Source organism: Rissa tridactyla, chromosome 1, assembly GCF_028500815.1.
Source record: "Rissa tridactyla isolate bRisTri1 chromosome 1, bRisTri1.patW.cur.20221130, whole genome shotgun sequence".
In the NCBI taxonomy this organism is placed as follows: domain Eukaryota; kingdom Metazoa; phylum Chordata; class Aves; order Charadriiformes; family Laridae; genus Rissa; species Rissa tridactyla.
In genome coordinates this window covers 195,071,985-195,091,123 of record NC_071466.1, presented here as the reverse complement: position 1 = coordinate 195,091,123, position 19,139 = coordinate 195,071,985, and the positions used below count along the sequence as shown (strand labels likewise).

Below are 19,139 nucleotides of genomic sequence, written 5' to 3'. Positions count from 1 at the left end.
TATCCAGGATGTGAGAGTACATCAACACCAGACACAATGCAGTCACCAGGACCACAAGACCACAACCTCTAATTTCCCCTTCCTCATGGCGTGGATGACCAGGAAGAGATTCCCCAGATTGGTGGTATCTCTCATAGGGATGGTGTATGTAAAAATGTGAAGGGAAGAGTGTAGCCAGAACAGCAATAAGATGATTAGACGTTAATCAGAGCCTAACCTTGACTAACTCATGAGATGCTGAAATACCATTTAGAAAGCCATTTGAGTACAGCTGAGGACAGAATTTTTTCACAAGCTTTTAAACCTTTTTTCAGGAAAAGAAAGGCTCCCTTCTCTTGTATTTTCTTATAACCTAAAAAGCAGACATTAAGCTAACCCAGTTTTACTAATTCACTTTGGAAGAGGTTACTCAAATTTCTCTCCTCTGACTTAATGTACTAGATGTGTTTTCTAGCTTTGTAATATTTTTTCTACATGTGAGAACTACTCAGAGAATAAAAGCCTATTTGACAAATATCATGAGGAAGGTTTGAAAATAGATCTCAGCGTTCCGTTTGATTGTATTTCTTCAATGGATTAATTTAATTTTTCATACAAAATCTACACACTTTTTTTCTCATACGAGTTAGCATATTTGCTAAATAAGTGTCACCTGGTAATTTCTTTCCACTTAAATTTGAAATATTTAAGGTCTAGCTCCACTTACCTGGGAGAGATATTCCTCATATACATCTGTGAATACTGGACGTGTATATACAAAAACTGGAAGAGGATGAGTAGAATTAGAGACATGTGAAATTCTAATGGCTTCTTGAACTCTGTTGCGAACAAAGAGTTGGGCATTTCTGGAAGATCTTAAGGCTGTCTCTAGATAGACAGATGGATAAAGTGCTGTGCTTTCCTCCCACAACCATTTAAGCTCATTATTTCTTTCTATTTCAATATCTAAACAGGTTCCTGTATAATTATGTGGGTTTTGTTTGTAGTCATAGTTATAACAGTCTGGATAAAGGTAGTATCCCCACAAACGATTTGGCTTCAATTCTATGCCCAGCTTTAAAGATTCCAACATAATTGATTTTGCTGCAGCTTCAAATTCCATTTTAGCTATATTCCTGGCTTCGGCTTCTGATAGACTGAGGTCTCTCTGCTGAACCAGTTCAATGGATTCCTGTCTATAAATGTCTTTTGATCCCCAGTTCCTTATCCACACAGGTCTCCAGTTTTCCCAGTCAATGACAGCCAATCCAAACTGTTCATCTGAAGGAATATAGAACTGGATGTCTTCTTTGGCTTTTTTCAAATGATTCTCCAGCAGTGAGAGTTGGGGGAGTCCTCCATTGAACGCCTCTCCTGTGACTTCATTTTTGTAAGGATAGTAGCCAAGTCTGTCTGGATAGAAGAGAGTGATGTTTTGCCCAATGGATGTCTTCAGTGTGCTTCCAACGAAAGAAAAAAATTCCATGTCCAGCTGCACTCCAGTCCTTTCAGTACAAAGTTCTGTAGGAGCATTCCAGACAGAAAGGAAAGGTGAATTAGAAACAAGTGGACGAGCTCTTGTCTTCAGAGATGAGCAGCAAGAAACTAGAAGAGTGGCGAACACCATACCGGATGCTATAGGATACGTACAGGTAACACAGATGCCAAAACTTTGTATTTGTCTCAGAGTTTCCATTGTAGCATGTAAAGTGACATTAGGTGCTTCTGATCAGCCAAAAATTAAATATTTTGTGGGTTTTCAGAAGGTTGTTAGTCTGTCCAAAGCTGTACCATACAGTATATTTCTTCAGATTAACACCTATTTAGCAATATTCCTTAGGTGTAAAATAGGGGTGTCCTTTATATGAGGCTTTCTGATGTTTCAGACTGCAGGACACCTTTCAACAACTTCTGAGACCTAATGCAGAAAAAGAAAGAAATGTAGGTAAAGTAAGAGATGATAAATATTTAATTTGTAACCATGAAAGAAATACCATTTGTGATTTTGAATACATTGTAATCTTTGAATAAAATTCTCTTTTGAAGGAAAAGCACAATGTATAATCGTAGAGGAAATAAACTCTCTCTATGTAAAGTTGTATATCTATAAAAAGTAGACATAAAACTCACAGTAGAATGGTATCCAGTGAGTCATGGATCAGAATGATCTTGCTTGGTAGTAGTCCTGCTTGTGCCAGTGACTGATGTCTGTTAACGTGAGCAGTCTCACAATGTCTTCTCTTAATCAACAGTAATCTATATGTAACATTTCTCACCTATCTCAAAATAAAGTTCTAGGTCTTAATTCACTAATTTTACAGAGCACTTAAGGGAAGATACAAAATAACAGAAAAATGGAACCTGGAATGTTCCAGTTCACGCAAGAAGACAATCCACGTACACTCATTTAACCTAGTAAGGTATCTGAAATACTATAGGCATTCTGTCTTCTGTCCAAAGCTCTTTTAAACAGGCTCAAAAGATGTGTATTGTTGTGGTATATTGCTGTCTATGTGTTGTTGGAGGCCATTTGAGATCTACAAATTAAATGACCCTAAGTCACTTAATTGCCCAGGAGTGTAATTCAGTAGGAAAGCTGAGGTTGTCCATACAGCCAACAGGGATCAGTCACACTTTTATTCAAGAACATAATGGTACTGGTGGTAGTCATGGTGTGGTCAGCAACTTTTACATAGCAGCCCAGTAGCTAAAGCATTCCTCTGTGCAGTAACTCACCTGAATCCAATTTCCTCCTGATTTTGAAATGGTTTAAACCTGTATCTGTCACTTTCCATACAGACCTCATGATGAGGCCATAGAGTATCTAAGGAGTATATAAAAGCGTGCACAAAAATATAGGAGTCACCATGAAGTGAGCCACAGGGTGGCTGGAAATGTAAAGTCTCTGAGGACAGATTAAAAAAAGCAAACAAGATTTTGGTTTGTATTTACTGAATTCAGCTAGGATTGGAAACCACAAATCTCTGGTGCCTACATCTTCAGTTGTCTCTCTCCCTCTGGCTTTTCTATGTCTACTTAGTGTAAAATTCATAAGCAGTATGGACACAGAATCGTAGATCTCTCTTTCCCCAACAGTGCATACAGACAACAGGTTGCAGTTATTACCCATTTGCATTTTTTTCATCGTCCCTCTGGATGCATGATTTTTCTTTAATTTGTTTCAATAAAATGGCAGAATGCCTTCATCCGTCAAATTGTTGCATACCCAGAAAGGCTTGACAGTATAATGAGAGGTTGATGGAGACTTGAACCTTCTTAAATCCAGCCTCAAGCCAGGTTCACAGCAGAGATTGTTTGAGATTCCCTGCGTGTTCACTGAGTTTGATCGCATCTGAACCTATAGAAAACTCCAGATTTGCTCTGATTGGGGGAAAAAAGTATGTGTGAAAGGAACTATCATGGGGGGAAAAAAAAGGAAAAAAAAAAGAAAGCAGTGTGACTGATAGCATAGCAGCATAGCTTCTGCCAGAATGGTGAAATCTAGACCTTTGGGGGACCAAAACAATGAAAGAATCTATGTCAGCAAATGGACCACATCCTGCCTCTGGTCACAGACATTAACACTGCCTAGAGATGATTCTGGGATTCTTCATTCAAGAATTAGCTTGCCTTTTCTGAGGAGGAAATCAAGGACAGACGTAAAAGTTGTACTGAAGGAGGAGATCTGTAGGAGTTGTTTCACAGAGGAGGGGTTTTGTATTACAGGGCTCCTCAAAAAGTGCCAGAACCCAGACACTTAGCATCCCAGATTAGCAAGACTGTTTATCAGACCCCACTTTGCTTCTTCCTCATCCATCACTTTGGATGCCAACAGGCAATAGGGATATTTTCCCTTTTATTCTTTTTATTCTTCTTCTTCCTGGGCATGCTGCCAGCTCTTGGTCATCCTGTCAGTGGAGAAGCACAGAGCTGCTAGCCATTCCTTGTGCCGGGTCCCCAACCTAGCTGAGGAGGGAACAACAGCCAATTCACTTTTCTTGGCTTAAAGGTGCCAGCACATGTGAATGAAGCTGGTTACTCAAAGACACAAGCACGCATAGCTGAAAGACTGGCAAACAAGCACCCATGGCAAGGGTTCTTGGAAGAGGGTTTGGCAGCAGAGGAGGAATTTTTTTTTTCAAAACAGAAGCTTATAGTCCGGGAGTAGGAAGTGCATGTAGAAGGAACAGAAAGTACATCCGAGCAGTATCACACATCCCTTCAGAACTCATCTGCAGGTGTATGAAACAGGTGAGGAAGGCAAGCAAAATGTACCATAGGTGGTGAGGTGCAACATACAGTAGAGCTGGAACTGCAACAGCTTCCTCCCACCAGCCATGACAGCACCTCTGTCTCCTCAGTTGCACTGCCCCTGAGCCCCTGGAGCCCAGTTTCTGACCGTAAGTCAAGGAACTTAAAGTACATTCTCCATTTTGTACCAGGAACGCACCTCTTTTCAGCTAGGATTTTGGCCCTGTCATCCTCATTCCCTCAACATATTGATACAAAGTGCTTTTGTGCCACACTTGAGTGTCCGCAGTGTTATGTGCACACCTGCAAAGAGTTCTCTCGTGGTTTGCAAATAGCTGAGCTCTGGTCAAATGTAGTTCTGCACTTTTTTATTTGGTTTAGCTTTCCCCCCTCACTCCTTTACAGCTGGACTTCCTGGCACTGATGACAACCCTTTGAGCCTGGCAGTTCAGCCAGTTCACTATCCATTTATGTAGCTTGTACTTAATCAGTGAGAATGTTACAGGAGACAGTGTTGAAAGCCTTGCCAAAATCAAGATCAACAAAATCCCCTGCTCTCCTCCAAGAGGAGACTAAGCCAGTTGTATCCATGTATGTCCACTAAGCCAGTTGTATCTTTGTAGAAGGCTGTCAGGTTGGGCAGGCATGATTTCCTCTTTGTTAATTCATGCCGACTACTTCAAATCACGTTCTTGTCCTTAATGCTTGGAAATGTTTTCCAGAATTATCCGCTCTGTCAACCTCCCAGGGATTGAGGTGAGGCTGGGCTGACCAGCTTATAGTTTCTAGGATCCTCCTTTTTCAAGATCAGAGTAACATTTGCTTTCTTACACTCCTCAGAACCCTTCCCCAATCACCGTGTCCTTTCAAAGATTATCAGGAGTGGCTTTACAACAACATCAGCCAGCTTCTTCAGCACATACAGCTCCTCATAGGCACATACGATCGTGCCCCATGGACTTGTGTGTGTCCAGTTTGTTTAAATGTTCCCTAACCTGATCCTTCTGCAGCGGAGGTAAGTCTTTCTTCCTCCAGTCTTTCCCGTGGATTTAAGGAGCCTGGGATCCCAGAAGATCAGTCTTTCCAGTAAAGACTGAGGTGGAAAAGCCATTGAGTAACTCTGCCTTTTCCATGTCCTTTACCACTAGATCTCCTGCCCCATTCAGCACTGTGCCCATGGTTTCCTTGGTCTTCTGCTGCTGATAAACCTGTAGAAGCCCTTCATGTTGCCCTTCACATCTCTTACCACACTAAACTCCAGGTGGGCTTTGGCTTTTTTAACCCCATCCTTACACTCTCAGACAGTGTCTCTGTATGCCTCCCTGCTCACTTGTCCCTGCTTCCACCTTATATGTGCTTTATTTTTACCTCTCAGTTTTGTCAGGAGCTCCTCCTGCCTTTGCTTGATTTTCTGCATGTGGAGATGAACTGGTTTTGAGCTTGGAAAAAGGGATTCTTGAAAATCAACCAGCTCCTGGACCCCTCTTCTCTCCAGAGCTGTCTCCCATGAGATTCTTCTAAGCTGATCCCCGCAGACTTCAAAGTGCATTTTCCTGAAGTGAGTGGTTGTGATCCTGCCATTTGACTTGTTCCCTCTTTTCAGAATCCTGAACTCCACCATCTCATAGTTGCTGCAGCCAAGACTGCTCCCAGCCTTCACCTTCCCTGTTTATGAGGTCCAACAGAACATCTCACCTTGCTGGCTCCTACGTTATCCAAAGTGACATTTCTTGAGATGGTACAGACTGAGACTTCCAGGACAAAATAAAATAATTCCATACAGAAATTGTGAGGGAAAATATTTTTCACTTATGTAAATACAGCTTGATTAAAATGAAATAAAATTATCACACATAAAGAGCTGAGGTATGCTCATATTTGCCAGGACTGTGATCCTTTATGTAATTGGTTTTGTCATAACAAAATGGGATCACCTAAGAAAGGAGCTGTAGGTGTAGTTCAGATTTTACTATGCCTCTTGCTCTGGTTATGAAAGATTTCTTGTCTCCAAGTCAGAAAACTACATGATGCAAATTTTATTCTTTTTAAGCTTCTTTTATAAGTGGGTTTTAGTAACAGGCTGATTTGATGTAGAAGAAAAGAGAAAAGCATTGTTTAGAATACTATATTTACTGGTTTAGCTAGAACTCATTTATTATTGGGTAATCTTGGAAAGTTTGGTTTAACTGATTGTTGGGAAATGGTTCTCCTCCGAATCTTGCTGTAATGTACTCTGCTGGGTATAAGTTAATAGATTCTTTTACCTGATAGCTTCCAGTTAAAAGGATTGCATTTGGCCCAGCCTAACAATGACAGCTCTGATAAATGCTACTCTTTTCAGTCTCCTTGAATGTCAGTCTAAGTGAGCTGAGTCATAAAGCTGCCCTTGTCTTTGTCAAAAAGTCAATATCTTTACAATATATTAACACTAATTGCCCTGGGGCCACCTGACTAGAAGTACATACTGATGGATCTAAATGCCCTTAGTCTAGGGAAATAGCTTATGCTTTACATTTTCCCGAATTTGGCATTTGTAAAGGTTATGTATTAGAGGAAATCATATGAATTTTCTTGGTTTAATTATTTCATCATTTTTCACTGCATAAACTGGACTGCAGAAACACACACAATTGAAAATGCAAGTATGCTCCCGTATTTCGGTAGCTACGCAGTCATAGATCTGGGCCATGACACATGACCCTGAAAAAAGATTCCCCATTTGGCCAAAGACAGAAACTAAAAGGGAGAGGAGTACGATATATGTGCTTGAACTTCACACAAATATTATGCATCACAACCAGATGACGTTTCTCATCAAAAATCATTAATTAAACTGTTTGACATATATTCAGCAAGTGCCACTAAATGTTAGAAGAATTCAGCTTTGGGCTTTTTATGAAAATTGGACATTAGAGTCCATGTTTAACCTTGAAATAATTAGACTTCGCTTAGTCAAGTCAGATCTGCTAACATTAAAAATAAACTTAAGCCAATAAGCACAAGCAGTATCTGACATTCTTTTGTTAATAATCTTAACCGCACTTCTCAAATTTCAAGCAAAGTCCATAAAATCTCACACTTTTTGTGTTCTAGTTTGACCACTGAGAAAGCAGGGGTGCTGTTCCTGACTTCTGAAGGAGAACATGAGTGTTACTGTGGGATCTGGTTGAACAACATCATGTAAGGACACTTCTGAGCCTGAGATCATCAGTATAACTATCAGATTATAGATAGCGTAGTTTTCAAATGTTTATTAATTGCTTCTTGCATTGCAAACAACGTGTGTGTGTCACTGCCTGCTAATTAATGACAGAAAATAATAACCGATGTGAAATTACATAAAAAATGCTGATGTGAAAATTGGTTGGTCTTTTCCCTGTGCTGAGGAAAATATGGGTATGAAGTTTTGCATGTGGAACTGCTCTTTTCTTTACATTAAAGTCTCTAAATCCCTGTGGTATAAAATACAGGGTGAAATGTGCAGATGGCGCTGGAATATTGAAGATTTAGTCCCTATTCTTTCATTTTCATATGAACACTAGCTATGTTCATGTAAAAGTAACTCAACATTACAGGCAAAATACGGTACTAGACAGTGTGACTTTGTAAGTTGTTGTTGTGTTGTATCTTCCTTTATCTGAAGGCTGTGAAAATACGAAGTTGTGAAAGATATCTAAAGATTCAATTCCAGTTTCTGTGAAGAGATCGGCACTGATTAAGTCCTAAGGAGAAATAGAATAGACTCCTAAGGAGCAGAGCAGCAGACATAGGATATGTTTAATTGAGCATTATCATATTTAAACCTGGAACCTGAAGCAGAATTCAAAGCTTCTTTTTTTTTTTAAAAAAAAAAAAGTACCAGCAATACTGATACAGTCCATAGACTTAGTTTCTCTGAATAGGATCAAAGCAGCCCGCACTGCTAACAAAGAGCTGTCTGAGGTCAATATTTGTATTTTCCATGTATCAGTGGAAATATTTCATGTGTCTCTCATCCCTCCTGCCCTGTCCTTGGCTGCCCCAGGTGGTGCTGTTGTAAGAAATGGCACCATTCTCTTCCATTCTGTTCTGGAGGGGGCCGCCTTCTGGATGAAGGGAACCGTATTGCTGCTGGAACTCCAATTTAGAGGGGATTTAAACCCTCCTGCTTTTTTTAGGGGTGCGTGTCCTGGGCTAGAGGCTGGCTGTTCATTACAAACAGGTGTCAGAGTCATGAAACAGCCACAGAAGAAAGGGAAGAATAACCTTGTAGTTACATCGCATTCCCCACTTGGGTCATTTTGGCGTTTCTAAAAGAGAAGGCAACGATACTCAATTAACACAAACACACGCAGGTGTTGTGAGGGTAACATTAACACTTGTGAGGAATAGGAAGCTGCTCAGAAAGAAGCTCCACCTCTGGAATTATGAACCATCTGCGCTGCGTAGTTCACGGCAAGTTTAACCTAATTGAACATTAAGTGAGAAGCATGGTCTTTGCGTAGTAGGATGTGGCCTTGTTGTTATGAATGCTTTAAGCTGCACTTGTCTATAAAGCCAGAATTTGGTAAGCACTTACTTTGACAGTGGTTTTTAGAACTCCACCCTCACTTCAGTAAAATCTTCTCAACTGGGCAAGGGCAGCTGCTTATGAGGCCACCTAATGGATTGTTCAGGTTAAAAATACCTCAGCCAAAAGAAAAGAGAGGGAGGGTTTTTTTATGACTAAGTACATGAACCAGCAAAACTGGCTAGTTTAGCCAGCATGTCTGATTCAAGAAGTGCTTGTCAAACTACACCCCGGTGCTGTGGCTGTCCTTATCATCAAGAACTGCCAAACCACCTCTTTCATCATCGCTTACTCCCATTCTTGAGTTCTGAGTACAGGGCAATGAGTGCATGAGGATCTGAAGCCTGAGAAAACCTCCAAACAAATGTCTGTGCTGGCATTCCAAACTGTTGCCTGTGGAAGAAATCAAAATAAGCCAATGATTCAAGGTCAGGAGCTGAGCATCCAGCTTGTAGACAGCCCTCCTTAAAAATGTGTATGCACAAGATTTAGTCAAGCTACTATTCAGTTATTTAAATTTGAGTCCACTATATGTTTTTACTAATATGTCCCAATTATTTTTTATAGTTTTATGATGATTACCGCAGTGTTCCATGACTAATTTCAAATGTTAGGAAAAACTCTGTTCTCTCCATTTTAATTTTTTTCTCTTCCAAGTTCTAATTCTCAATTTTATAAAAATTCTTAATATCCTAACAGCCTGTTTATTGTTGTTCTAATTCGTTTTTTAGCACGTTAGCCAAATAAACTGTCTGAACACATTTCCAAGAGTATTTGGAAAATTTTCTTTGCTGTATTGTGTATAATTAGGCTTGGCAGAACTCACATTCTGTAATGACAGTTTCCATTGCAGAGGAATCAGGGACAAGATGAAGAGTCCATCATGTGTCACTTTGCAGAGTATTCCGTCTCACTAAGGTTATTCTGCAGAATGTTCACTGTCTGCTGAATCTCTAGTGCTTTATGGCAAAACAAATCCAAACCCACTCTCTCTAGCAAGATTTGAAATCATTAAAAATATGCATTACTAGTCAATATCATATGAAAAATATAGTCATACATCTACCACTAATATTGATTAGTATACAGCTAATTAAAGCACAGATGAACCTGGGAGCATGTTTGGATCACATTCCTGTACTACACTACTACTACGCTGGCATAGAATATTGGGCAAGTCACAGCCCAATTTTTAAAAGCAACTAGTGGTTTTCTTTGCTTGTTCTTAGTTAAATATTTTTCACTGCATCACACCGAACCCTCTTGAATAATTCTAATTAGAAGACTTGAAATAAAACAATTAAAAACCCAACCCCTATTTTCTCTGGTTTAGCCTTCCACATGTTCTTTCTTCTGACTGCCTGACAAAGTCATAGGCAAAATTTTCATTGATTCCCCTATTCTATGGAACATCGACTGAGGAAATTAAATAATCTTTGAATGGCTTCATCAAGATCATGCTTCGAAATTCCACCTAAGATGCCCTACGTGGTTTGGTTTTTTTGCAACAGTATCTTGTATTCCACTACCATTGTAAACTCTTTTGGACAGCAGTTTTCACGAAGAGCTGCCGTGCAGATGACTGCACATTTGGACTTACAGTACAAAAACAGGCTTCCTCAGCGATTTACTACATCTTCTCAGTGAGCTCTTCCAAGCAAAATATTGTTATACCTACAAGTGTGTAAAGGGTACCAAAAGGAGCCTATAATACAGAGGATGTATGTTCATCGTTCCCCATAGGAGTATTGTTTTGAAAACCAGAAATCTGAACTGAACATAAAAATACACGATATTCTTTCCTTCTAAGCCTTCACGCACCACGTAAATAACTGCAATACATTTCTGGTTAAAGCAGATGCCATTTCACATCTGTGTTAAAAATACATTTTTGCGCCCCCTCCCCAATCATTACCCTGTTGTAGGGATTAATGTGAAAAAATTATCTACACTATAGAAAAATAGCTGTGCCTTTGGAAGAAGTGAGAGTGTTCCGGAGGACGTCTGCAGAAGAGACAGAACTTGGTTTTCGCTTAGTCCTTGGAAATAATGCAGTTTTAAAATTAACACAGCAGCCAATTCCAAATGTGAAACTGTTTCAGTCGCAAAATTATGCTCTCTTTTTTTGAAAAAAGAGGATCTTTCGAGAAAGATGATCGGGATGTTCCCTTTTAAAAGTAGGGGAGCAGATGTATCCCTGGAGTAAACCCAACCTGCACAAATTAAACTGTTCCTGGATTTTCAGTAGCAGAGCTTCATAGCTAGAGCAACAGGAGGCGGAGGCAGGGGAAATAGATAAATGAATAAATCCTTGGAAATAAATATGTATTATTAACCTCAGTACCAGCTTATATATTAACATCTGTCTTCACAGTATGTGGTTTCAAGTTCTTTTTTGCTATACCTGAATGCTCTCTCTTTTAAAACTTCCACTCCCGGGACTGTAATTCATTCCATATTCCTTTCTCCCACATGACTGTATATAAATAAATACAATCGGAGGAAAATATGAAACTGCAGTAAAGAAATGAACATTCCCTCAAGAATAATTTCTCTTTCCTACAGTGTCCCTTTTCACCTGCTGTTTCTTCACAATCCTCATAGTCTTTTGTTATTTTGATAAACCTCCTAATAGCGAGGAGCTGGTGTAATTGCCACCCATCCCTGGAGATAAGCGAGAGAGAGAGATGGGTAAGCAGATGTCAGTCTCAAAACAAAGGTGAGTACAAAGCTATGCAGAACACTGGTGATTTATAAAGGAGGCATTAGCATTATCGAGCCCTGTTTTGGGAAACGGTTATGCAAAGAATTAACAGTTTCAACTGAAAAGAAGAAAGGAGCGGTTGGACCTGCCTGAGCAAGCAGATTAGCATAACCCTTGGAGAAAGCCTAAGGAGAAGGATTTGCAGTGAGGGAGCTGGAAAGCAGAGGCTTTGCAGCTCTGAGCAAACAGCAGTTTCTGTTTGGACCTGCGTCTGGTGCGGTTCTTACGAACAAACAGCTGGGATACCCTACCGCGCCACCTCTGCTAACTGAAATAATGTGCGAACCCTCACAAATTTGGACTGAACAGCGAAGTTGAGAGACACAGTGAAGCCTACTATTTTTAAGGGTTAAAGGCCTTAATGTCTTGCATGCTGAGAGAGTGAGTTTGGACCACTCGCCATGGGAGCTGGGACTCGAACGGCATGTGCTGTTCAGGCCTGGCTCTCATCGCCCGTGTCCTCACCTTCTCCGAGGCTTCTCCTCCTTGGAGGCTTCAGTAGAGACCCACACCAACCCACACCTTGGGCAGGGACTGCCCAGCACGTGCTCAATTGTTTTTAAGCAACTCTGACTCAAACCTCTTGTCTCAGGTATTTTGTGGATTGCCTTGCCCATCTGTAGCTTCATATAAAAATAACTATTACACTGCAACGTATAATTTACCTGAGTTGAAAGTTCAGGTGTCTTTTCTTTCACTCCTGACTAGAAGCATTCACTAGGGACAAATAACTTCTTACTAAACTTCCCCAACCATAAGTTTATTCCAGGAGACTCCTAAAGATACGAAAATCCATATTAGACTACTCTTCCCTATTCCCACCCCTAGAGAAAAATTGCCTAGACTAACAACTTAACCTAGAAAGCTTGAAACAAGTGTTATTTAATGGAAAATCGTTTTAGCAATTTTGTTGATACGGGGACATAGATTTTACTCAATACCTATTACAGCTGTATAGTTACAGTTTATAAGTAATCTTTTGTGTGTGTAATAGTTCAATGAATCACTTGGAATGAAAAAAAAAAAAAGTTAAAACATGCTGAGAGAGAAATAGGTGATGGTATCACACATGTTCGTAACAGCGGTGGTTACACCTCGTGATTCCTGACAATCTCTCTGGAAAGTCCTGCTGAAATTTACCTTCCCTCGCTGAGATTTAAATTTCAAAACAGTAAAAATTTAAGCAACGTAAAAATAAGAAGTAAATACTCACCTACATGATTCCACAGGTCGGGGCTTGCTGGAGTGAATGAACGGGTGAGTGGACAAAATAATTATCCTTGTCTGGAAAGGCAGGGCTCTGGCCCAGCCAATTGGGGTTTGTCATTTGGTGAAAACCTTAGCATAATTACAGGGTACTCGGTTGAAGGTGTCTCCTGCCACAGCTGATTGCAGTAAGTAGTATGACAACACATTACCTGTCAGAGATCTTACACCATGTTTTACAGTCTGCTGAACAAATGCCAAACCAATGCTTTGAAAGAGATCTCTTTTTTTTCTAAAGTAAGAAATATTTTATAGTTTGACTTAATTTTGCTTTTTGATGCAGCAGTGGTTTGACCAATGGGGTTGAAAGTTTTTTTCATGGCTCTGGAGAAATGGGGTAGGGAGGAGCAAAACTGCATTCTGTGTTGCCGAAGTGTAGAGTACCCCCAGGCGGTGCATCCATGCGGGGTGTGAAACCATGTCACAGGAGGAGATCCTCCACTGGAGTGGATACTGAGGTTGCTAAGCTTGGAGGTCACAGAACTGAGCACCGCGTTTGGCCCTCTGGTTGCTCGCATAGAGATTCAGGCAAGATCACTGGAGCATCCCTAGCAGATGCTGATGTAGGGTTTGTTAACACCTACATTGGAATGGAATGGAATAATAGACTATTTTCAGTTGGAAGGGACCTACAAGGCTCATCTAGTCCAACTGCCTGACCAGTTCAGGGCTGAGCAAAAGTCAAAGCATGATGGTAAGGGCGTTGTCCAAATGCCCCTTAAACACTGACAGGCTTGGGGCATCGACCACCTCTCTAAGAAGCCTCTTCCAGTGTTTGAGCACCTTCTTGGTGCTTCCTAATGTCCAGTCTAAACCTTCCCTGGCGCAGCTTTGAACCATTCCCACACATCTTGTCACTGGATACCAGAGAGAAGAGCTCAGCACCTCCATCTCCACTTGCCCTCCTCTGGGAGCTGTAGAGAGCAATAAGCTCACCCCTCAGCCTTCTTTTCTCCAAACTAGGCAAACCCAAAGTCCTTAGCCCTTCCTCATAGGACATGCCTTCCGGCCCTTTCCCCAGCTTTGTTGCCTTCCTCTGGATTCATTCGAGAAATAAAGGTAATTAAACAACCTTCCACTACCTGTCATTAAGCTCCTAGCTCTGATTACGATCCCACAGCACTTTGGGTTGAGGGCATCCCACAGCAATGGGACGGCGGGCAGTGCCAGGGGCAAGAGCCGTTTTGAGCTGTGGACCCTCTGTTATACTGGCAGTATGGCAATTTAAAACTGTTTCTTTTCTCCCTCAGCATAAAATCAATTTTGTCTTTGGAAGTGATTTCAGTCTCAAGACTTCCATTTCAATATTGAAACATTTTTTGTCAGTTTAGATGTCGTACATCGTTTTCTTTGCGTAATATTTTTACTAAGCTTTTGGTACTCCATGGCATATCCTTCTTAAATGTCTATAGTGATAAATCCCAAAAATGACAAAATAGTCAAAATACTCTGTTACCTTATTTTTTAAAGTCAGCAGAATAAAAATTTAGAAAAAAAATCATTTAAAAATAATAGTTTATAAAACTATACTAAAATTATGAGACAGCAGTTTGCCATGATGAAGAAAGATGGAACAGAATTTTTCAAAATATGTATTTTCACATTATCATTCCTCAGTGATACGCTACTGTACTTTTATTTTACATATGAATTTTACACCAATATTGATTGGTAAAAGTCTAGAAAAAGTGTAAATAAAGCTTAGGAATTGTAAATGTTAATGCTGAAATTTGTTTTTGTTTGGGTTGAATTCCTGCACCTGCTATTTTTGTAAAAGAAAATACTATCCTCCTCCATGGAAAATACGGAGCCAGCTTTATGTGTCAGAAGAAGAAAGAAAATAAGATACACAATAATGAGACGATGTAGGTCAAATTACTGTTGAGAGACCAGCAATAACTCTTTCAGCCCAAGCTACAGACTACAAGGCTTTTCCACTTGACCTATAGCAGCGGTTTTCTCTCCTGTAACGTTACATCTTTATGGTACAGAATCCACCCCACAGGAGTCTTACGGCCAGAATCCCATCCGGCATCTTTACCGCTCATTTTGTGGTCTATCGTCCACTTCCCTAGTCAAATAGGAATTTCCTCCCAGAATAAGCCAGCCCCGGCTGGCTGCAGTATTAAATAAGTGAAATAATTCTCAACATTTGAAGGAAGCATTGTTGTGCTCAGTGGAAGTGATGGTGTGGAATAAAATAAAGTCAAGGAGCCTGAGGAGATATGGAAATGGGTCTGCAGAGGTATGGGAAACAAAAGAAAAAGAAGAGGTGTAGAGAACTATGACCAAATCATTCTTTACACATCATTAACCTACTAGTTTGTCTCAGACATCTAGTGACATCCCCTCTGGCTTCTATCATCAAACTAATTTGGCAGAAAAGGACCTGGGGGTTCTAATTGACAAGCGGCTGAACATGAGCCAGCAGTGTGCCCAGGTGGCCAAGAAAGCCAATGGCATCCTGGCTTGTATTAGAAATAGTGTGACCAGCAGAAGTAGGGAGATGATTGTCCCCCTGTACTCAGCACTGGTGAGGCCACACCTTGAGTATTGTGTCCAGTTCTGGGCACCTCAATACGAGAGAGATAACGAGGTGCTGGAGCGAGTGCAGAGGAGGGCAACGGAGCTGGTGAAGGGCCTGGAGAATAAATCTTATGAGGAGCAATTGAAGGAGCTGGGACTGTTTAGTTTGAGGAAGAGGAGGCTGAGGGGAGACCTCATCACTCTCTCCAACTACTTGAAAGGACATTGTAGAGAGGTTGGTGCTGGTCTCTTCTCACAGGTAATTAGTGATAGAACAAGAGGGAATGGGTTCAAGCTGCAGCAGGGTAGGTTTAGGCTGGACATTATGGAAAACATTCTTCACAGAAAGAGTGGTCAGACACTGGAATAGGCTGCCCAGGGAGGTGGTGGAGTCACCATCCGTGAATGTGTTTAAGACTCGTTTAGATGTGGTGTTAGGGGATATGGTGTAAGGGAGAACTTTGTAGAGTGGGGTTGATGGTTGGACTCGATGATCCCAAGGGTCTTTTCCAACCTAAATGATTCTATGATTCTATTCTATGACTCTATTTCTTTCAAAACAAGACTTGCAGTCACTGGAACAGAAGGTTTCCAACCCCAGAACAAATCCAGCAGAGGGGTGTCTGCAAATTATTCATGCCAGTACTCGGGCTTCTCCGTGGGCATTGCCCTGTATTAAGAACAGCCTCGCTGTCCACTGAATGTGTCCCCTGCTGAGGCTGCCAGCAAAAGTGTTAATTTTGTTTGTGTTTTTACAATGTGGACATCTGTCCATTAGCAACTGGAGGAGAGCCACCACTCTCACGCCCCACAGCTGCCAGCCCATCAGCAGACACCAACAATTTCCAGTTGCTACTGAATGAGATGGATTCAACCCAATAACCTGGTGCTAAATGTGCCTGTGCTCCTCCAGGGCTCTTGGGTGGCTCCTGATTTCACTTTGATATAACACCACAAATTGGAAGGTGTTCCTGCTGGCTTTGGGGCAGCAGGAGAAGATGGAAAAATAGAAAAGCCACAGCTGGCAGCTAATAAGAGAGGAGATGTCTGAAGCCAGATGGGAAGAGAAGCTGTTAAAGATATGCAAATACCACCCAGTTTATATCACTGAATGCTACAAATAAAAAAAAAAATATGGTGTGTAATGTGCAAAGGCAGAGGTGGCCCAAAGCTTCTCAGCAGTGTAGGCAAAAAATTAACTCTTGCTGCCCCAAGAATGAAGGATGGAGGAATTGATCCCATTATTAAGCAGTGGCAAAACTCAACATTGTCATTTTGGCAGAAGTGGTTGCAAGGCCAAGGGTGCTCAGGGCGAAGGGAGACAGGGGGCTGAGCGGAGGATGTGATGCCTCCCTTCCCTTCTCTCCACACCTCCCCTGCTCTCCAGCCACTCTGATTCCACCGAGATGAATCCCACCTCCCCGGCACTTCATCTCGCAGCACAGCGAGGCATTAAGGCACCCGTACCCTGTTTCTCAGCAGCTGTCATCTGAACCTCAGTCACACATGCCAGATCCTACCCTGCACACTCCATATCCCCTTCTCCTAAGCCCACTGTTCACGAGGTCCCCTTCTCTTTCTCTATTCCCGCACAGTTCGGGACTCCCGACCTCCAATCTTCATTGCTCCAAAGTGCCCATCTTAACCTCCACACCCCCCAGGCAGAAGGATCTACTCTATAGTACGCTCACCCACAATGTTTGTGGGACAGAGCCTGTCCTCCAGCGTACATCCCTCGGGATCCCTCATCCTTCAGCCCTTCACCATATGGAGCTGACTCCCCTAACTCACTCCCCGGATTCTTGATGGTGGTGTGCATTGCCCTCACCCAGGCAGCGTTGTGTCCCTCGCAGGCAAACTATGGGAGCTCAGGTTGCACCGGTAGTTTTGGTTAGCACCACATATGTTTGGCATGCCCTGTGCGCACCTGGGATTCGCTTTCCACACATAGACATGGCTTTGTCACAAGCCTTTGTCACAATTTGCCACTTCTTTCTCTTTAGTCAAGATTTTCTAGATATTTTCCACAGCACTTTGTGAGCTCCAGCCTAAAGAATTCAAACTGCTTTTTGGAGAACTGTGGCTTAACTTCACCAAACCCCCCAGCTGGTAGAGGGTTCAGCTACCCACTGAGGTGGGCCATCATAGGCAACTATCACCTACGTTCTCTTCTGCTTGAAGGAGCCACTTTAGGTGCTAGTGAAGCTGCAAGTCCTACTTTCTCTAGGACTGCGGTCTGCATGAGATCTATCAACAAGCACATGCTGTGGACATCCTCAAATCTTACTCTCTGAGCATCTGCGTCAGGGATCTGACCTGAACTCACATGGGCTCGTTCTGGCCTTTGTCACCAGGTTTCCCTACTGCAGAAACCAGGGCACTGGGGAAGAGACATGGAAATTGGAGCACCCCCATGCCTTGCCCCAGGATGTAGGTTAAGCATATAACAAAAGCAGGGAGCTTGGGAGCATGCTTGTCCTACAACCTGAGAGAATATTTTCCTTCCTACGTGTGCATAAACTTTCCAGGTGGAAGCATCTCCTGAATGCCGGCAAGACAGGGGGTCTGAGCGCCAGAGCCCTCTTTGTGTTACAGCAGTTCAAGTCATTCTGAAAACTCCCCTTCTCCTCTGTGCCATTTGACTGCCCTGTGGGTATGTCTGTACCATGAAATGGAGCCCAAAGAAGAGTTTCCTCTCATTTCCAAATAAAGCAGTTCACCTGCACGGTACAATGTGGTGCAGAGACACCAGCCTGGGTCCTCAAAGTGGTAAAGCATGAAAAACTGCAGCCTATTTATTCGGCAGTGAAGGTTTTTAGTTTGCCTGGACTACTTTTGGGGCCTGAGCTGGTCTCTCTGTGAGACGGTTCTGCACTGCACCTTCTAAGCCTAAAAGCCCACGTGGATGGAAGCGGCAGGTCTCAGTCCCGCGCTCGGTTTTGCAGAGCAGCTTTGCTGTTGCTGTGTCTGCAGAGCTTCTAGTTTGGGCACAGCACCACACTCCTGCAGTTGCGATTTTTCCTGTTCTGGCACATTTGCGTATGCAAGGCTGCCTCTGACTTGTGCTCCTCTGTGCAGGCTAAAGAAATCCTATGATGGGCAGCACGGCTCTCCCCCGGGAGGCCCCCCACCATGTGGCTTGCACTCAGCGCCTTCCAGGACTCAGATCTAAGCTTTTAAAGGCAACATAGAAGGCTCTTTTGCCTTTTCATTTCATTTTTTCCCCTCCAATTTTGAACTAACTCATTTTAGTTTTGAGAATGACATATCCAGTTTACATTTAAGCCTTTCTAATCCCTTGCCAAGCTGCCATGACAATAGGCACTGTAAAAATTAGTAAATAAGAATTTTCTTTTTTACCTGATTGCCTTTCATGTCTCATTGTCTTTTATGTCAATCTATGCCAAGGCACTTTCAAGTTATATCTTCAAATGTGAACGCTAAAAGCAATCTGAGTGAAATGGTTTTATGTCAAGAAAAATATATTCTTGTGTGCCATGCATACATATGGAGAGCAACAGCTTTAATAAAGGAATAAAGAAGGAGACGCCCTTCCCTCACCCAGTTCGAGTGCAAAAAGGTTTGGGATACTAAGCTCCAGCTTAAACCAGTGGCAATAGCACAGGATGCTTCTGAAGCTTATCTAGTCCCAAATTCTCATGGATGAAAATCCATACAGCGCAGGTAGCTCTGGTGCATTTATGCGAATTTATACCGATGAGACAACATTCATTAATACAGTGGACATTTGGGATCGTGCCTTTAGCAAGAATAAGCCCACTGGCCTATTCACATGCACTGAGG

General features: G+C 41.9%; 1 protein-coding gene across 3 annotated transcripts in view; it reads right to left on the bottom strand.

Moving 5' to 3' along the window:
- The window catches only part of SPAM1 (sperm adhesion molecule 1), a 38,450-nt gene that overhangs the window by 3,926 nt on the left and 15,385 nt on the right, over positions 1-19,139 (bottom strand). Inside the window, exons 1-2 of one of the 3 annotated variants that reach the window (XM_054188308.1) lie at positions 12,757-12,779; positions 707-1,897 (exon numbers count right to left, since the gene is read on the bottom strand). In XM_054188308.1, coding sequence (XP_054044283.1) covers positions 707-1,675 — 969 coding nt within the window. In that variant the 5' untranslated portion in view covers positions 1,676-1,897; positions 12,757-12,779. Of the gene's footprint in view, positions 1-706; positions 1,898-12,756; positions 12,780-19,139 lie in introns of those variants that run through there. The other 2 variants (XM_054188309.1, XM_054188307.1) reach the window with 2 other exon arrangements.